The sequence below is a fragment of the Gekko japonicus genome, unplaced genomic scaffold (genome assembly GCF_001447785.1).
Source record: "Gekko japonicus isolate JY-2015 unplaced genomic scaffold, Gekko_japonicus_V1.1 scaffold1657, whole genome shotgun sequence".
NCBI classification, from domain to species: domain Eukaryota; kingdom Metazoa; phylum Chordata; class Lepidosauria; order Squamata; family Gekkonidae; genus Gekko; species Gekko japonicus.
The window spans coordinates 359,878-379,248 of NW_015168701.1; the positions used below are offsets into that span (position 1 = coordinate 359,878).

A 19,371-nucleotide genomic window follows, 5' to 3' on the forward strand; every position below is an offset into this window, starting at 1 on the left:
TAGATACCCAGCTAGTGCTGCAGTGGGTTGGGGGGGGGGGGATCTGTAATTGCAATCTCCTTTCCCAGCACTGGAGTCAATTCTTTAAAAGATTTCACAGTCCAATAAATATCCCCCCATCCCACCCCAACTTTTATTTTCATGGGGTGCAAGGTACTTTCATTAATCTCCTTTTTGCCCATAAAATAGTCTCACTACAAAAGACCTTTACAGGAACCTGAAATAAAAGTGGGTCATCTTCACAGGAAGGCATCCATGCTAGATGTGCATTACTGATCACTGAGGAGCTCCAGGGGGTCTTAAAAATAACAACAGGGTGAGATACCCGCTATTTCCTGACTGCCTCAAAGCTTGAAGGCTGAGGGAGAGAAATGGATTGTGATTGAAATTGTGAGAGCCCCCTGTTGTTGGTTTGCCATAGCTGCAACACAGAATGGCTAGAGGTTTGGAGGCCACGCCTGCAAACAATTGACCTACTTTCCAGGTACCTCATCGCCTACGTGACTACTTGCATGTGGGGCAGAGCCATCAGGTCTGGCTTTTGGCATGAATGTGTGCAAGAATGTGGGTTTATGGCATGGCTATTGAGGCCATGTGGCCTCACCATTTGGCTTGCAACAGGAAATAAGACACAGCATGTTATCAAAAGACATTTTCCTGACTGCCTCAAAGCTTGAAGGCTGAGGGAGAGAAATGGATAGTGATTGAAACCCCCAACGTTTTTATGTTGCATTTATTTATTTTATTTATTAAATTTATGAATCGCCCCATCCTGCTATCACAGGGCTCTGAGTGATGTACAATAGCATTAAAAACAATCACCAGATGAAACAAAATCATATTAAACTACATTTTAAAAGACAGATGGTGACTAATAGTACTTACAATTAGTTATTCTCAGTCGCACAGTCGAGTCCGACTCTTCGTGACCCCATGGACCATCTCCCGCCAAGCCCTCCTGTCTTCCGCCGTCCTCTGAAGTTGGCTCAATTTCATGTTCGTTGCATCTATGACACTGTCTAACCATCTCATCCTTTGCCGTCCCCGTCTTCTTTGACCTTCAGTCTTTCCCAGCATCAGGGTCTTCTCCAGTGAGGGCTCCTTGGAGCCAGGACCAAAAAGGCCCTGGCCTGGGTCAAGGACAGCCGAATATCCTTAGGGCTGGGGACCACCAGTAGGTGGTCGTCCAAGGAGGGGGTGGTGGTAACAAAAGTTTTAGTTTTAATAAAGGGGTGGATTTTCTCTGCGTTATAGCAACATAAGAGCAATGCTTCCTTGGTGGTGCTCTTGCACACAATGGGAGGACGTTGTTGTTGTTCAGTCGCACAGTCAAGTCCGACTCTTCGCGACCCCATGGACCAGATCCCCCCAGGCGCTCCTGTCTTCCGCCGTCCTCTGAAGTTGGCTCAATTTCATGTTTGTTGCATCTATGACACTGTCTAACCATCTCATCCTTTGCCGTCCCCGTCTTCTTTGGCCTTCAATCTTTCCCAGCATCAGGGTCTTTTCCAGTGAGTGCTCCCTTCTCATTTGGTGGCCAAAGTATTTGAGCTTCATTTTCATTATCTGGCCTTCCAGGGAACAGTCAGGGTTGATTTCTTTTAGGATTGACTGATTTGATCTTTTTGCAGTCCAAGGGACTCTCAAGAGTCTTCTCCAGCACCATAGTTCAAAAGAATCTATTCTTCGGCGCTCGGCCTTCCTTATAGTCCAACTCTCGCAGCCATACATGACTACTGGGAATACCATTGCTTTGACCATGCGGACTTTTGTCGGCAGGGGGATTTCTCTACTTTTTATCATGCTGTTTAGGTTCGCCATCGCTTTCCTCCCAAGGAGCAGGCGTCCTTTAATTTCATGGCTGCTGTCATAGTCTGCGGTGATCTGGGATCCCAGGAATGGGAGGACGGGGAGATGGGAAAGGAGCACACACAGGCATGGCAACATTTTGTTTCTGTGCCCATCACAGTCAAACATAGCAGGAACCATACTTAAAAGCCTTGTTTGTTTTGCAGCTCCCAGTATGTGTGTGTGTGTGTGCGCGCGTTCTGTGTATTTGAAAATGCTCAGCTGTCAATTTCTGCAGGAGGCTCATACCAAGGAAAAGAAAAATGTGTCTAGCTTCTTGTCTCCCCACCAATGGAGCACCTGGTTTTGTGTTCTTCTCTGTCTCAGTTGTGTTTCCCCCCCTCAAGTCTTCATCTGCTCATTTGCTAAAAGATTCTGTCTCTTAGCTAGGTCTCCCCCCCCCCTTCCTCACCTGCAAGAGTGAATGATATAAGATATCCTTTTGCAGCTTGAGAAACTCAGCAGGGCTACTCTCTCTCACACAGCTCTTTTCCCCCTGAGATTAAGAGCATTCCATCAAGGTCCATATTCTCTACTCAGAATGGCTGCAGCTATCCAAGTTCTCAGTCAGAGGCCTTTCATATCACCTACCACCTGATCCCTTTTACTGGAGATGCTGGGGACTGAACTTGGAACCTTCTGCATGGCGAACGTATACTCTGCCACTGAGCCATAGCCCCTCCTTGGTGAGCTACCCCACCGCAATTGCAGAGTGATTGGGAGAGAAGAGAATGGCTGTTTGCTCTGGTGAGCTGTAAGAAACCAGGCGTAAGAACTGAAGAGGCTCTCTGTTTTTTTAAAGGGTTTTATTCTTTCTTTTTTTATGCTGCTTTTGTGTTGCTCAACAGCACTCCCACACAATAAAAAAAATCCATCAAAAATAGACCTTCAAAATTAACTTGTATTGAAACAATTACTGTGCAATCAGAAACAGAATTACACCCTTTTAAGCCCATTGACTTCAAGGGTGTAACTGTTTAGGATTGCATTCTTGGTATTTTTAAAACGTTTTAACCAGTTCCTGCAGGAGTGCAACTGTGCTCCTGTATAATGCAAGAACAACAGCAACAGAACCCTTCAGAAATCTAAAATGCCATCTAAATTAGCAGTTGTCACATCTCTCTACCCGTGTTCCCTCTAAGCTGAGTTAGTGTGAGCTAGCTCACAGTTTTTTAGCCTCCAGCTCACCTATTTTTGTCTTAGCTCAGGAAGGATGGCTCCAGAGCAAACTAATTTATGCGGTAGCCAAATTGCTTGCTCACAACTTTAATGCCAGCAGCTCACAAAGTAGAATTTTTGCTCACAAGACTTCACAGCTTAGAGGGAGCATTGCTCTCTACCTAGGTAGCACGTTTATATTCCACCTTTCCTCCAGGGAGCTCAGGGGTGATCTACGTGGTTCAACCTCCCCCGTTTTATCATTACAACAACAACCAAGTGAGGTAGAGCAGGCTGAGAAATTGTGACTGGCTCAAATGACTGATATGAAATTTGAACCGTGGTGTCCCATATCCTAGTCTGACATTTTAACCAATTCTCTGCATAGGCCCTCCACATCTAGTGCCAGTGGGCTGTATAAACAAGTTACACGTTTGTGAAGAAGTAGTTTTTGCTGTCTGGCCTGAAACTACTGCTCATCACTTTTACAGGGTGTCTGTGAGTTCTTGTATTATGGAAGACGGAGACGGAGAGAAAGATCTCTTCCTCTCCATACCAGACATAATTTTATAAACCTCTCTCCTGTCCCCCTTAGTCAGTTGTCTGCTAAACCAAAAAGCCCCAACTCTGGAGCCTTTCCCCTGCCAGTGTCATGTTTATCTGTGAGTGGATTTGCTTTTATATACAATCACCACTTAGAAGAAACCACCTTAGATCTCCCCCCCCTTTGATTCCCCCCCCCCCGCAAATCCACTCTGCTTGGTTTGCTATCTGCAGACAGGCAAGTGGCAAGCTTCCGTGGCAATCCTGGCTCCCTTCACAGGGGCATTGGGCATCCTGCTAGATAGGAAACAATTCACTCCATGGGAATAAGATGGCTGCCTCTTCCTGTGGAGCTTTCCCCTCTGCCTGCCCATCATAATCCTACCTTTGATGCTGAGGGAGTTAATGAGATTGTCACAAGTTCAGCTTTCTAGTTCCATAGAAGGGCTTAAGCAGGAACCAAATGCCATTCTGTGAATTTCATTTATAGCATAGAAGCTACCAGTGGCTCAACAACTTTTGCCTATACAAATCTCTCAACATGCAGGTGTGCTAAGAATGGTATGTGGTTGAATGAAAACTTCCAAAGGCGATAACTGCCCAGTGTGCAAGCTGAAAAAGAAGATGTATTAAGCAACGGAGCAGCAGTGCATCTCAAAAGGAAAGCGATTGGTCTTCATGCCATTCCCCAGTTTGTTGATTACTCTCTTACTCCCTCACATTTATATTCTATCCTTTCTCCAAGGGTGGCAATGAACAAATTGGATGGTCATAATGTACAGTTCTGGTTACCCCGTCTCAAAGAAAGCTAATCATTGAGCTAGAAAAGGTGCTGAAAAGGGAAATAAAAACGACAGAGGTTGGAACACCTTCCCTATGGGGTGGGGCTAAAGAGTTTGGTGTGTTTCATAAAGGAGGGGGAATTACCAGTGGAGTAAAAACATAGAAACATAAGAGCTGGAAGTAACCTCAGGGGTCATCTAGTCTAACCCCCTGCACAATGCAGAAAATTCAGAGATACCTTTCCCTCCATTCCCCCAGTGACCATGGCTCTGTGCCCAGAGGAAGGCAAAAAAACCCTCCAAGATCCCTGGGTCTATCTGGCCTGGAGGACAATTTCTTCCTGATCCCAAAGTGGCGAGGAAGACATGATAGGTGTGTTTAAAGCATGCATAATCTGGAGAAAGGGGAGAGAAAAAATTTCTCTCTCCCATAATGCTATGACTTGATGATGATCAATTAAATTGATTCAGGACAGACAAAAGAACATACTTTTTCACATAATGAATAACTGACTTGTTGGACTTGCCGTCGAGGGATGCAGTGGTGGCCCCAGTGTTACATGGCTTCAAAGAAGGATTGAATAACACACAATCCCAAAGCAGTCTAGTATGAAGAAATATATACAGATGTGTGCTAGATGCCCACAGAATAATACAATGACAAAAGAGACTGGATTAAAGCCATAGCATCATTTAGTGTCTGGTAGTAAAAGAAGAAGAAGAAGAGAAGAGAAGAGATTGGATTTATACCCCGCCCTTCACTACCCAAAGGTGTCTCAGGGCGGCTTACAAACTTCTTTCCCTTCCCCTCCCCACAGGTGGGGCTGAGAGAGTTCTTGACAGAAACTGCTCTTTTTCAAGGACAGCTCATATCAGAACTACGGCTTGCCCAAGGTCGTCCAGCCAGGTGCAAGTGGAGGAGTGGAGAATCAAACCCGGTTCTCCCAGATTAGAGTCCGCGCATTTAACCACTACACCAAACTGGCTCCTTCACTTAATCACTACACCAAACTACCACTTACTCCTTCATAGAAAATATACAAAGGAAAATACACATAACAGTCTGCTCCAAACTCTCTCAATCAATATCCTTCTAACAGTCTTGTATTCTCAAAAGCTGATCCAAATTCAATCTCTCTTTCAACACTTATTCCGGATATTTAAGTGTTTCAGACCTCTGGTCTTTCCTCAGGAAAAAATCCTATATAGAAATCTCACATTCAATGTTACCTTCAAGTTGACACATTCATTGACTGTTCAATTCAAGTTGACACATTCATTGACTGTTAATCTACTTGGGCAAGGTCATCTCACTTATTTTCAAGTATGCTGCTGCTGCCAAAGTCAAATGGACCCAGACTATGCCTCCTTGCACACCTTGCATAGTCTGGGTCCATTTGACTTTGGAAGCAGCAGCAACAGCAGCAGCATGCTTGAAAATAAGTGAGAAGACCTTGCCCAAGTAGATTAACAGAAAAGTAAATCAATGAATGTGTCAACTTGAAGGTAACATTGAATGTGAGATTCTTATATAAGATTTGTTCCTGAGGAAAGACCAGAGGTTTGAAACACTTAAATATCCAGAATAAGTGTTGAAAGAGAGATCTTGTGGGAAATCACCCTGAATTTGGAGCAGACTGCTTTTGAGAACACAAGACTGTTAGAAGGATATTGACCGAGTTTGGAGCAGACTGCGATGTGTAATGTTATTGACCTTTGTGTATTTTCTATGAAGGAATAAGTGGTTGTTTTTCACTACCAGACGCTAAATGATGTTATGGCTTTAATCCAGTCTCTTTTGTCATGGTATTATTCTGTGGGCATCTAGCACACATCTGTATGTCTATATTTTCATACTAGACTGTTCAAAGAAGGATTGATCATGGAGGAATTCATAAGTCCACCAATAAGTATTAGCCAAGCCATCAGCGCCAAATGGGATTTCCATGTTCTGAATGTCAGTTGCTAAGGGGTAGGCCTCTGTCCCTCTTCTGTGGGTCTTGCATGGCATCTGGTCAGCCATGGTGAAGAAATAGGATAGCACATTTGATGGCTCATTAGTCTGATTCAGGACAGTTCTTTTTAAATTCAATAGATAGGTGCTCAGAGATTGTCAGCCAGGCTTTAGCCTATGCAGCCTACAAAACGGAGCAAAATACTCTTTTAATATCTAATAAACCACTAGGAAATTGTGCTACTAAATTTTGCTGAGCTAGTAACATTTTCATCTTGTTGGTAATTATACACACACACACACAAACACACACACAAACCTTTATTGGCATAACACAGCAACAAGAAGGGCAGTGAAACAGAAAAATAAATAAACAAATTAATAGGTCATGGCAAATTACACCAAGCTGCCCCAACAAAAGATCATTTAGAAGCTTCTCGGAAATAATATACTCAGTTAAAATATATAACAATTCTAAAGAACACAGGGGGATTAAGACTTGTACGCCCTTACTCTAAGCTTCCAGACATAGGCTAAGAATTCAGCAACAGACAAAGTAATTGCCGAGAACTTATCAGACAATAAAATTTTAAGATCGTTTTCAGTCGGATTCCTTGTGGTAGGTAAATGGGGGCTAATCAGATGGCTACGCATAGTAGAATATTGGGGACAACGTCGAAGGACATGAGCAACTGAATCAGGTTCACTATAGAGGCAATTGCAGGTTCTGTCCCTATAGGGGATACCCCTATATCTGCCTAAGACAACGACAGAAGGGAAAAGATTGAATCTCGCTAACATAAAAACCTGCCGATAAAGTAGTGGTAATATATTGTAGTTGTTCATGTATTTATATTTTTTCCACCCATAAGATCATGGTGTCCAGTTCTGTTCCCCTAATTGCAGAGACTTACTTTGACAGAGAGGCCTTTCCTCTGATAAAATGCGGCACTGAATGTGTCGAGGAAGCCGCCTTCTGCTGGGGAAGGGTCCTTGTCCTGAAAAAAGGCTCCACCCTCAGCAGGACAGATTGAAAGAATTCAAATTCTAGTTTTTGTTTTTGATACTGGTTCAGCGTCTAGTTGGATTCCTTTGTGTAGCTCCCAATTTATTATTCACCTTATTTGTGAGCCACTGAAGAACTTTGGCTCAGGCGGCTCGACCTAAGCAGAGTCTCGGTTCTCCTCAAAGTAGAGCAGCATAATTTTACTCATGGAGAGGTGAGCCTAGGAAACCTCCTGAGCATAGGAAACCACATTAGAGTCTAGCGTTTTGGATGGCAGAATATCAGTGTAAATCAGAGAGCATTATGCATCCTTGAATCCCGCTGGGATTCTTGCAGCTTTAAAGTCCAATGGCTTTCAACTCCTCCACTGAGCCATGAACACCTGAAGCTGCCTTATACTGAATCAGAGCATCCGTCCATCAAGGTCATTTTTTGTCCGCTCAGGCTGGAAGGGGGCTCCCCAGAGTTTCAGGCAGAGGTCTTTCACATCATCAGCTACCTGATCATTTTAACTGTAGATGCCAGGGATTGAACTAGGCAATTTCTGCATGCAAAGCAGATGCTTTATCACTGAGCCACAGGCACTTCTTAGAATTTAACAAATGTTGCTCATTGTGCTTAGGTGCGGATGAATGGGTACAATCAGATGGGCTGTTTGGTCTGATGCCGTCCCTTCTCTCTACTGGATTTAATGTGTGCATCCGGACAGTGACATCTGTCTTCCGTTCCATTCCTTTCCCCAGTCATTGGCCCCCTGTCCTTACCCCAGACTTCCTTGACACTGGATAAAGCCCAGTATTTAACAGCTCAAATTGTACCACCATACATTTCCAGCTGTCTAATAACCCCATTGCACGCTCAAGACGTTTGGAGGTCTGCAGCTTCTGTTTGCTGGCCGCCACTTTTCTTCCTCAGTTAGCAATATACGCATAACTGTGTATTAGTAAAGGTAAAGGTTTCCCTTGCTCGAAAGCCAGTCGAGTCCGACTCTAGGGTTGCGGTGCTCATCTCTGTTTCAAAGCCGAAGAGCCAGCGCTGTCCGAAGACGTTTCCGTGGTCATGTGGCCGGCATGACTAAACACCAAGGCGCACGGAACGCTGTTCCCTTCCCACCGAAGTGGTCCCTATTTATCTACTTGCAATGTCTTGCTTTCGAACTGCTAGGTTGGCAGGAGCTGGAACTAGAGACAGGAGCTCACTCCGTCATGCGGCACATTTGGTTCTCGAACTGCTGAACTACCAACCTTCCACAGCCTGCAGTTCTGTATAATATTCTGTATATTAGCCCATAGTTAATGTAATTCTGCGTATGCGCAAAGTAGAGGGTTTTTTAAAAAGAAGGGTGGTGTGTCTGGTCACTCCCTCTCCAAAACAAATAGCTCTGGAGAGATTAGAGGTGCAGCCAGACCCCACCAAGCCTGCCGTCTGATCACAGCCAATATGTATTTTCTACCTTTCCCTTTCATAATTTTTTCCCTTTCATAATTGAGATGACTAGTTCTTTGTGTGATTTCCTTTGGCAATTTTATTTGTTTGTTTTAGAGCATTTTACAGCTTTTTATTAAACAACAACTGCAAAAAAAGGCATCAGTTTAGGAGTCAATAATTCTATCAAATGTTTTTTCTTCTCTTTTTTCAGTCATATCTATGGCAAGTGCAACTCATAGGAAGGAGTTTTCAGGGGGTCAGGTAAAGGAGGGGGGCTTGGGCTGGTGCATAAAGTATACAGTCTGAATGCTCAGGAGAGCCACATTTTCTATGGGGAAGCCCAGGCCAATGGGTGCTGCATTTCCCTGGGTGACAACCAATGCTCCCTCTAAGCTCTGGAGACTTGTGAGCAAAAATTCTACTTTGTGAGCTACTAGCATTAAAGTTGTGAGCGAGCAATTTTGCTACTGCATAAATTAGTTTGCTCTGGAGCCATCCCTTCCTGAGCTAAGACAAAAATGTGTGAGCCGGAGGCTAAAAAACTGTGAGCTAGCTCACGCTAACTCAGCTTAGAGGGAACACTGGTGACAACCTACTCATTCACATCAACTCTGTACCAAGGTTGGCACACAAGAAGCTTGGCTGTGGACAGGCAGGCCTTCAGCTCTTTTTCCTTCTACCAGGCAGCAAAGACCAGCCAGTGATGTTTCAGAGATGATTTGTACTTCTTCTCCATCAGGATATTCTGTGCATTTCTTTCTGGCATAAAATATCCAGGGGAGGGCAAGTGATGGTACGTTCACCCTGGAATTTTTTTTCTATTGAATGTCATTGATAGGATTGGGGAGAAAGGACAAATGAAGTTTGATCTTAGGAGTGGATAAACCATCAAGCAAGCTTGAGCTTTGCAACAGAAAGTCCCATTGCATGGTTTAGTGCCAGTGTGGTGTCAGATTAGGATCTGGGAGAACGAGGTTCAAATCTGCACTGTGCTGTGGAAGTTTACTGGAGGACTTGGGCTACTCACTTATTCTCAGACTGACCTACATCACACCACCATGTATGCCACCTGGAGCTTAGAGGAAGGAAAGGATAAAATGATATTAGACTGAACTGGGGGGAAAAAGCTCTCACTAAATCTGGTAACTAGGCTTATCGGATTGCTTGCCATGGTGGGCAGTCTTCTTCCCCCAGCTCCAGGTTACATCTGGTAACTAGGCTTATCGGATTGCTTCCCCCAACTCCAGGTTGCCAGCACTGCTGTTCAGTAGAAGCAAAAATGGGGGGTGGGAAGCAATGTTGCATGAGTTGTACAACTCCACTTCTGACCGTACCTGGAAGTGACATCCTGACTCTCTAGGAATTCCCCAAATTTCTTTGTGTGTGTGTGTTTTTAACATAGACATGAGGAATTCCACGAGTATCACAACATCACTTTGAGATACAACAGGAAGTGATGTCGTGCAATGTCACTTTGAACCTCATTTTTGCTCCTGCTAGAGTGAAGAGCCCAGCTGGGAATAGTACTGCTTACATCTCTAGTGGGCCTGTGCCTTTGTTCTTCGGAATGGATGTGTGGCCTGTTTGGTTCAGCTACACCTACTATCTGTTATGGAGTGTACCTTGGCCTAAAGCTGCATTGGTTTAATGAGTGGGATACAACATTGATATTTAACCCCAATACCCAATAATTCTTTTTTTAATTAGATGATTCCCCTCCTGTTTTCTTTCCTGCAGATGCAACACAGATGAATAATGTGGTGCCAACCTCTCCTCTCCTTCCTCAACTAACACATCCACACTCCTATCCAAGCATGGGACAGATCACAAACCCGTATGAACAGCAACCTCCGGGAAAGGAACTGAACAAGTATGCTTCTCTAAAAGCAGTTGGTAAGGAACAACAGTGCATTTTTATTTCCTTCTGGGTTTGTTTCCCTGTCTGCCATTCTAACCAATTTACTGTTTGACTCCTAAACTCAAGGGAAACATAGCCTTTCTTGAACCTCTGGATTTTATTGTGCTGGATCCTATGCATCAGTTCTGCTAAAGGGGACACTTCCATCTGGCTCAGGGAGCTTTCAACCCACACAAAAAATTCTGTATCAGGCTCCTTGAGCCAGAAGTAGGGTTGCCAAGTTGAAAAATCTCCTTACCGGGGGACTCCCGGTCCGCGGCTGGAGCACGCGTGCGCCGTACGCACGTCACCAGGAAGTGACGTTATGATGCCGCCCCCAGCGTGCCCGGCGTCATAACGTCACTTCCTGGTGATGCACACGCCGGGGTGGGGTTCCCCCCCGGGGCCCGATCCGCTGGCGGCGGGAAACGGGCCTCTGGGGCGGGAGTTTCCCCACCCCCTGGGGGGACTTGGCAAGCCTAGCCAGAAGAAAGCACCATGAGCTGAATAGTTTCCAGTTTTGTGAAGCCTGTTGAGGATGGTGTGACATTTCACATTTTGTTTTGGTGTCAAGGAGAACTAAAAGTCATCTTGGGGAACCTGCTTTTGTATGTAAAACCAGTTTGTTTAGGAAGTGCTAGGTGCCTGCACACCAGTCTGTATAAAACTGAGCAATCAAATGGAAGAAGGGCAGATTTTGGTGCCACCCAATAAGTGATACTGGGAATTTCAGAGCCCCAACATCCAGGGACAATTTGTATGGTGAGGATTTCTTAAGCATCCCTGCCCTTTCTGCAGATTTCTTTAAATGCAGGGAGAAGCCTCACCGAGGTCCTAGGAAAAGGAACTAAATACTGTTGATTGGATGTGACCAGATAAGTCAGAAGTCCCTGAAGGCTTGTGGGATGGGCAAGTGAGCCAAAATACCAGGGAGGCCAAACTAAGACAGCTGAATTTCACAAATTCGTTTTGGGTGTTGATTTCTTTTCGCATATGCAAGTCATTCTGGTACATGGTAGTCAGCTAAAGAGTTTAGCATCCTTAAAAAAAAAAAAGGAGATAGCTATTCAGCCTTCATCAAACTCAATATAGAGCTCAGTTTCCGAAGACTGACATAGCCCATGGTAATTTGTGACATACAGTCCTGCAATTTCATGGAAGGCTTGCACTAAAGATAAATGCAGAGTAGCTGCCAAGAAGGAAACAGAGACTCTGCGATTAATTAATGATTATGCTAAAAGTGGGCTGAAGGTCTCTTTCAGCTCACAGAGGGGGGCAAGTAGCCAAACGAAAAAGGTCACCATTATTTATCTTTTGTTTAAATAGCAAAAGTTCTTATATATATATATAAACATTTCCCAGACAGTAATGTGTGAGCCTGCTGTGCCGCGCCTCCTAATTAGCTCAGTTTTCCCAAGCTTTCTCTGAGAGTTCTTGGGGAAAGGTTGAGGGCTCTTTTTGAGAGTCCTCAAAGAGTGCTCAAGAAAGGCACCTCTTGTGGTGGGAGGGAAGCCCGACCTTGAGGCCTTGGGCAGAAACGAGGTCGAGACGGTCAGTGAATCTATCCAAGTTCTGTATGTTTTGGCTTGTGGGAAAGTCGATTTTCTCAGTGGGCTAGATCCTACAAAGACCCCTTTAGTTGGAGGAAAGCTCATCTGCTAGTAGAATGGATGCACCGTATCAAACCCAGTTACTGTAAATGTGTGGATTGTCTTCACTTAAAAATGTTCTATTTGGGGGAAACATTCTATATGTGGTACATATACAGACTACCTACCTATACGTACTACACACACACATATATTTTGCTGTCAAGTCTCAGCTGACTTATGGTGACCTGTAGGATTTTCAAGGCAAGAGATGTTCAGAGATGGTTTGCCATTGCCCGCCTCCACTTCATGACCCTGGTGTTCTTTGGTGATCTCCAATCCAAATAGTGACCAGGGTCCACCCTGCTAAGTTCTGAGATCTACACACAGACAGACACAGACACAGATGTATGTTGCCCTCATTCAAAGCATGTGCAGTCGCAGGGCTGTTTTTGGGCAGGAACGCACAGGAACGGAGTTCCGGCTGGCTCCTGAGTTGGCCACACCCAGCAGGAACTCATTAGCATAATAGGCATAATAGGTCACACCCAACAGCAGAAATTCATTCAGAATGGCTACAGTAGGCGTGTGTGGCCTAACATGCAAAGGAGTTCCTGCTACAAAAAAAGGCCCTGGGTTTTGACAACAAACAAGGTAAACAGAATAAGAAGCAGAAGGTGGGTGTGGCTGGATGAGCACACTTTTGGCAACATGTGGCTGCGGCCCAATATGCTAATGAGCTGTGGTGGCAGGGTGTGGCCTAATATGCTAATGAGTTTCAGCTGTTGGGTGTGGCCTGTTATGCTAATGAGTTCCTGCTGGGCTTTTTCTACAAAAAAGGCCCTGTGCAGTTGTAATCACCACATTTCTTTTATTTCATTTGTGCTCACCTTTCTTGCTGAGACTCACTGTGAATTACAAAATATAAAAAAAACCAGACAGCATAAGACATTCAATAAACAATGTAGCAGGAGCTGGATTGCAGGACTTGAAACCATGCAGATAAACAAGCAAAAAGGAGAGACTTACCTAAGGCATGACATATCATAATGCAGAGAGTGGATTACAAAGGTAGAAGGCGATGCAGTAAAAAGATTATACATATAATAAGCACTGCAATAGACTATTCCCTTATAAAAGTGATGTATACCAAGCATTCATGTTCCCCCTGCCCTCGTTTGAGATACCTACAAATGTATTTTCATAAGAAATTTACATCCCATGTTCCCATTATGATGCTTTCATGGAAGCTTTTACATAGTAGTTTAAAACAAAAAAGTATATAATAAAATGCATATATAACTCAAACCATTCAACTGTTCCTGAAACAATTTAACCCCCCCCTTCTTTCTGTGAATCGAATACCAAATCAGTAGGGGGAAAGACAGATGATAAATCTATAAGAGATGCAAATGCTGTGTTTTCAGAGCTTTCTACAGGTGCATTTTTATCACGCCCTTCCTCCAAGGAGCTCGGAGTACAACACATAATTCTCTCTCCTTGCAGGATTATTTTGAACAAAGCTATAAAGAAAAAGTTTTGAAGTATGTGTGCCAAAACTCTCCGCTTCCAGACTGCGGTCCCTTTGGGGACTTCTCCAGTGCTTTATTATTCATAATGAAAAGTGCAGAAAGAGGTTTTTCTGCATAAACTATTCTTTATTTCCCCATTCCTCAAGCTTGGTTGTTGTTGTTTTTAAGAACTTCCACACTTAAATGGTCAATATGCACATATGCCCCAATGATCTGTACCTCAATAGTGTACCTGAACTTATTCATCACATCATTTGAGAGAGGCCCATCCAATTTTCCATTGCACTTCAACCTAATATTGAGAGAACCTAAGTAGGTAAACTTTGGCCCCGGTCACATGGGCCGGAAAATGCGGGGGGGAGGCACGGCTAATTGTCCCGGAGGAAAATAACGTGCGGCAGCCCAATCAGAAGTTCTTTGGAGGTCCTGTGGGTAGGCGTCAGGTGCAGATCAGACGGCTAGTCCGCAGCGCGGCAAAGAAGCAGCACGGCGCGTTGAAACCAGCACTCGCGTTGCGCGGCTCCTGTGGCAAACGCTGCTTCCTGTTTGTGTGCATGCTCCATTGGGTGCTTGTGCGCATCCTGTGGAGACTTGGAAAAAAACCCCTTCTTTGCAACGGGACATGGGCGAGTGCCGGATGCCACAGAAGTCCACCGGAAACGCGGTCAGACGCCCGCCCTTGCCCCGTGGTTTCCAGAAACTAGTACCTCATAGGTACTAGTTTTTAACTCCGCACCTTTGGCGGGGAGCCACGGGTTCGCCACGGGAGCACTGCGCTTCCCAGATGTTGAGGTGAGATCATGCCCGGAAAATCCACGGGACTCTCATGCCTCTCCTGCGGCAACGAGAACCTAAGTAGGTAACCTTTGAGTTCTTTTCATCCACCAGAATAGTAGCCATGCTATGGTTTCTTTTCATATATACCAGTTCCACTATCTCAGATTCCTTATGTAAGGAAATAAATACATTGATATGTATTCTGGCACCCACTCTATTCAATTTTTATAATAACTAAATGGTTAAAAAATTGTGTGACCCCAGTTTTTATCTCCCCAAACTGGCCTCTAGACCACTTTCAACATTACTTTATGTAGATGATGCACTACTGCTCTCTCGTACCAACATAGGTTTAAGTCATATGCTGAGGGCTCTTGCATCATATTGTGATAATGACCTCTTCACCATTAACTGTAGCAATTCCAAAATTATTGTGTTTACCAGGAGAAGATCTAGGCGTAGATGAGTGAATTACATGAATATTACTAAGAGAGTGGTGTCTTTCAAATATTTAGATCCCCCCCCCCAATTCCTCTGAGTCTTAGCACACTCAAATTAAGAATATGGTTGGGAATAGGCGTGTGCACTTGGTATATATCGAGCTGAATAAATACCCACCAAAATATCTTATTGGTATTTTTTGGGTGTTTATTCAGCTAAATACAGATGAGAGATCCGTATTCGGCACCTGAAATAGCCTTGCCTGAATAAAAGCCAATATTATTTGGCTTTTATTCAGGCATGGCTACTCGCTGAGTCCTGCTGCCACTTCTGTGGGACTCAGCAAGTTCAGAAAGCATTTAAACTGTAAATGCCTCCCCTCCCCTCCCAGAGTCATGCCACAGCTGTGGTGAGACTTCACGAGTGAAGGGAAGGGGTTTAAAATTTAAATGCCCTCCCCTCCTGGAGTTGGGCTGTAGGTGTGGTGGAACTCCATGAGTAAAGGGGTTTAAAGTTTAAATGCCTTCCCTCCCCTCCTGGAGTCGTGCTGCAGCTGCGGCCTGACTCCAAGAGGGGAGGGGAGGCATTTGAACTTTAAATCCCTTCCCTTCAGTCATGGAGTTGTGCTGCAGCTGCGGCCCAACTCTTGAAGGGGAGGTAGGGGGTTCAAAGTTTAAATCACTTCACATGTTGAGTCAGACTCAGCATGATTCGGCAAGTGAAATTCTCCATTATTGTCAGACTCTCGATCAAGTGACTCTCAACAACACTCTCTTTGGCAGTGATATGTTTATTGAGATATATGCATGATCCAGAACATCACTTGTGTTAGAACTGAAGATTTTGGCGGGCATATGCTTAATATAGGCAATTCAAACAGAGCCCTCTTCCCTTCCCCCATGAACACATCACAAACACCATGCCTAGCATTGCCACCCAACCAAACGGGAAAATATACGGTTTGGTTATCTACTGCTAAAGTTGGTACCAAAAGGTTCTCACTCACTCAACACACACACACACCCTCTCCTCTCCGCAGGAGTTCCATCCCCCCAATAACTATGACAACCTAAGTGAGCAAAGTGAAGCAAGCTTCGACATTTTGCCCTCCTCAAGCACCTTCTCACCCTCTCAGCTTGAGGGGGTTGCGTTTATGGACAGCACGAATCAATGTGGCAGCTTTTATGTGCTGGGATTCCACCCATTCATTATGGGACGGATCAAAGTCCCCCCATTTGGCCAGATAATACAGGCACCCACTTTTTAGTGTAGAATCTAAAATGTTCTCCACTTTGTGGTGAGCCTCACCATCAACCATCAAATGAGGGGGAACTGGAGGGCATGGTTTCCATTTCAAGGGTCCAGGATCCTTCTTCAGTAGACTGAAATGAAACACAGGGTGCACATGACGGAGGTTTTTTGTCAACTCAACTTTTGCAGTCACTTTATATTGATGAAGTTCACTACCTTGAATGGCCCTGTTTACTTCCACCCCAGTTTTTCCCCAGGTTGTATGCCTCTAAGGTGTTTGGTAGAAATATACACCGGGCCTCTCCCTTTATCAGCATAGCATTTATAATCCTCTTTTGCCTTATTCAGAGTCTTTTGAAGGGCAGGCTGCCCCTGAGTTACACTGGACCAACAAGTTTGAGCATCACCAGAATTTGGGTGGTCTGGATCCAGAACTTGTGTTAGAACGGAAGATTTTGGTGGGCATATGCTTAATATAAGTGTAACGATTCCTTGTTTCTCTCTGTGTGTGTTTCTTTAAAAGTTTGGTTGCATGGCTGTGGTAGATAGACTAGAGTGGTTGGGAGAGGCAAGTGTGGTATGATTGGTGGTTGACAGAGAGGGGTAGGGGCTTTGGAAGTGAATCTGGTTGGATGAGTAGGTGAGTCAGTCAAGAGTTTCAGTTAGATGTTGACAGTTGATGTTCAGTTAGACAAGTAGTTCTGTGTTGAAGCAGTGAGAAGCTGACAGCTGCGGTTGTTCAGTGAGGAAAAAAATGAGAACTGAAAGCTGAGTGTATAGGGAAAAGTTAAAGGAAAGTCTGAGTGTAAAACAAACTGGAGTGAAACAGTGAACATATATGACATTAAGATAAACAAGTGCTACAAAGTTACATGCAAAGATCCCTGTCAGTGAGGGAAAAGATTGAGTGTGATACCAAAGCAATTGTACAGCATTTACACATTACTAGTTACATTGTATCACCCTCTTATTTAGTATCTATTTCAATAAATCCTCTTTCATTCAAGTTTATACCAGCTCTGAATGAAATATTTCCCAGGACCACATAGTTCCTCGTGTGCCTTGAACTCGGTCTACCAAACCAGTAAGAGCAAAAATAAAAGCATAAAGGTTTGGAAATCCTTAAAATTTCCTGGTGGCAGCAGATTCTACCCAGTTAAACAAAATACATAACACTTTTAAAGTGAAACTAGTCCTCTCCAATAAGGAGGGCGTCAAAATAAGCAATTCAAACAGAGCCCCCTTCCCTTCCCCCATGTACATGTCACAAACACCATGCCTAGTATTGCCATCCCAACAAAATGGGAAAATATATGGTTTGGTTATCTACTGCTAAAGCTGGTACCAAAAGCTTCAAGGACACCTTTCCCTGGGAAAGAGAAAGGAGGCACATCTTGCAGGAAAAGTTATGGCTCCTAAAAGCAAAGATTCTCACTCACTCAACACACACACACCCTAAGCGAGTAAAGCGAAGCAAGATTTGACATTTTTTGCCAATCCCCATAGGGTATAATGGAGTGGAATATAATGGAGTGGAATATATATTAACCATAATACCAGTACAATATCAGTACTGATATGTCAGAATCCTGGTTCAATCAGTTCCCAACACCATTCACTTCAAAGAAATTTAAGTTTATTGAGACATTGACAAATACCATACTGGACGCTAGCTTTGTTAGAATTGAAGATGAAAACACGAAGATTGCAGATATATTGTGTTCAAGCAAAGGCAATAATCCCAATCATCCCACAGCATTTGCCCACCAGAAATAACAGTCAGCTACCCCCCATACTAAGCACGTACCCATCTACAGAAATAAAGCAGAACAGGTCTTTGCAACAGTGTCTGGCACATCAAAGCATTTAGGAAAGTGAAAGCATTTTGGTTTTCACACCCCTCTCCAAAGCACCCGAACCCGAATTTTGCCTCTCTTTTTTTTGCACACCTTTAACTAGGAATGCCCAGAGCAGTGTCTTTGCTTTGGTAAAATTTTTCTATACCAGAGGAGGCCAGTATGTCCCTTCATCTATCTGTGTCTTTGTGGCCAAGATTGCAATATGGCTCCCAGTTATGTAGTATATACACCAATTTTAGATCTTTGAAATAATTCAGACCGAATCACTGACAGTCATACTTGCAGTTTCCTGCTGTGTTTTTAATGCAGTTTTGTGTCTTCATTTCTGTATAAGCTTGTGCATGGATAAACAGGATGAATTACTGGCTGAAGCTTGTTTTCTCTCCTGTGAGTCTTGCACCTTTAGCACTAATAGACACCTTTCAGTCAAAAGGGAAAAGATCCCTTTCAGAAAAATTATAATCCATTGGGTATGCTCCTAGTAGCTTAATCCGAAATTAAGCAAAGGATATTTGGGAGCCGAATTTCAACACCATTTAAGTTTTGCTGCAAAACACCATCACTTCAGAAACAAGAAATTGATACTCAGGGGTCATTTCCTGCAGGAGCGCACAGGAGTGAAGCTCCAGCAGTAAAGAGCCCAGGTGGCGGGCACATGCAACAAGCCCCACCCCCTGCTCCCAGCAGCCCCGGGCCACGAGGAGCACGAAGATCTGCGCGTCCCCCCACCTCCATAGCTAGCAATCCAAAACAGTCCAGTGCAGCCTGAGCGGTGGGTGTTGCCTTCTGACACACTTCCGGTGATGTCAGGGGGTGTGGCATATGCAAATAAGTCATGCTAATGTGTTATGCTAATGAGCTCCTGCACCTCTTTTTCTACGAAATGACCCCTGTTGATACTGTTAAACTTTCTAGCTAAATTATTTATTCTGAGACGCAGGATAGCTTTCACTCTGACCCATCTCAATGTTCTTCCATCTGCTTTATTAGAAGGGAGATACCATAGTATACCAGTTCATAAGCGTTTATGCCCTTGCGCTACCTGGGAAACTGAAAGTTGGACATGTGCTGCTGCACTGCCCCTTCTATAATGACCCTGGACACGTATTTATTACATCTGTTCTCTAAAAACTCCTCCTGAGAAGATTGGAGGAATGGAATATACCTTTTTTTCTTATGACAAACCTTAAATCTGAAAGCTCAGATAGAGTTGCCAGATTCTGTGCAGCTGCCAGAGTCTATCAAGGCACAGTGCCGATTTAGTGACACATATGTGCTTTTTTATATATATGCTTTAATGGAATAT

At 44.1% G+C, this 19,371-nt stretch overlaps 1 protein-coding gene across 1 annotated transcript in view; it reads left to right on the forward strand.

The window, feature by feature from the left end:
• The window catches only part of SHISA9 (shisa family member 9), a 391,212-nt gene that overhangs the window by 339,059 nt on the left and 32,782 nt on the right, over window positions 1–19,371 (forward strand). The window contains exon 3 of the mRNA XM_015415502.1: window positions 10,457–10,612. Coding sequence (XP_015270988.1) covers window positions 10,457–10,612 — 156 coding nt within the window. The remainder of the gene's footprint in view (window positions 1–10,456; window positions 10,613–19,371) is intronic.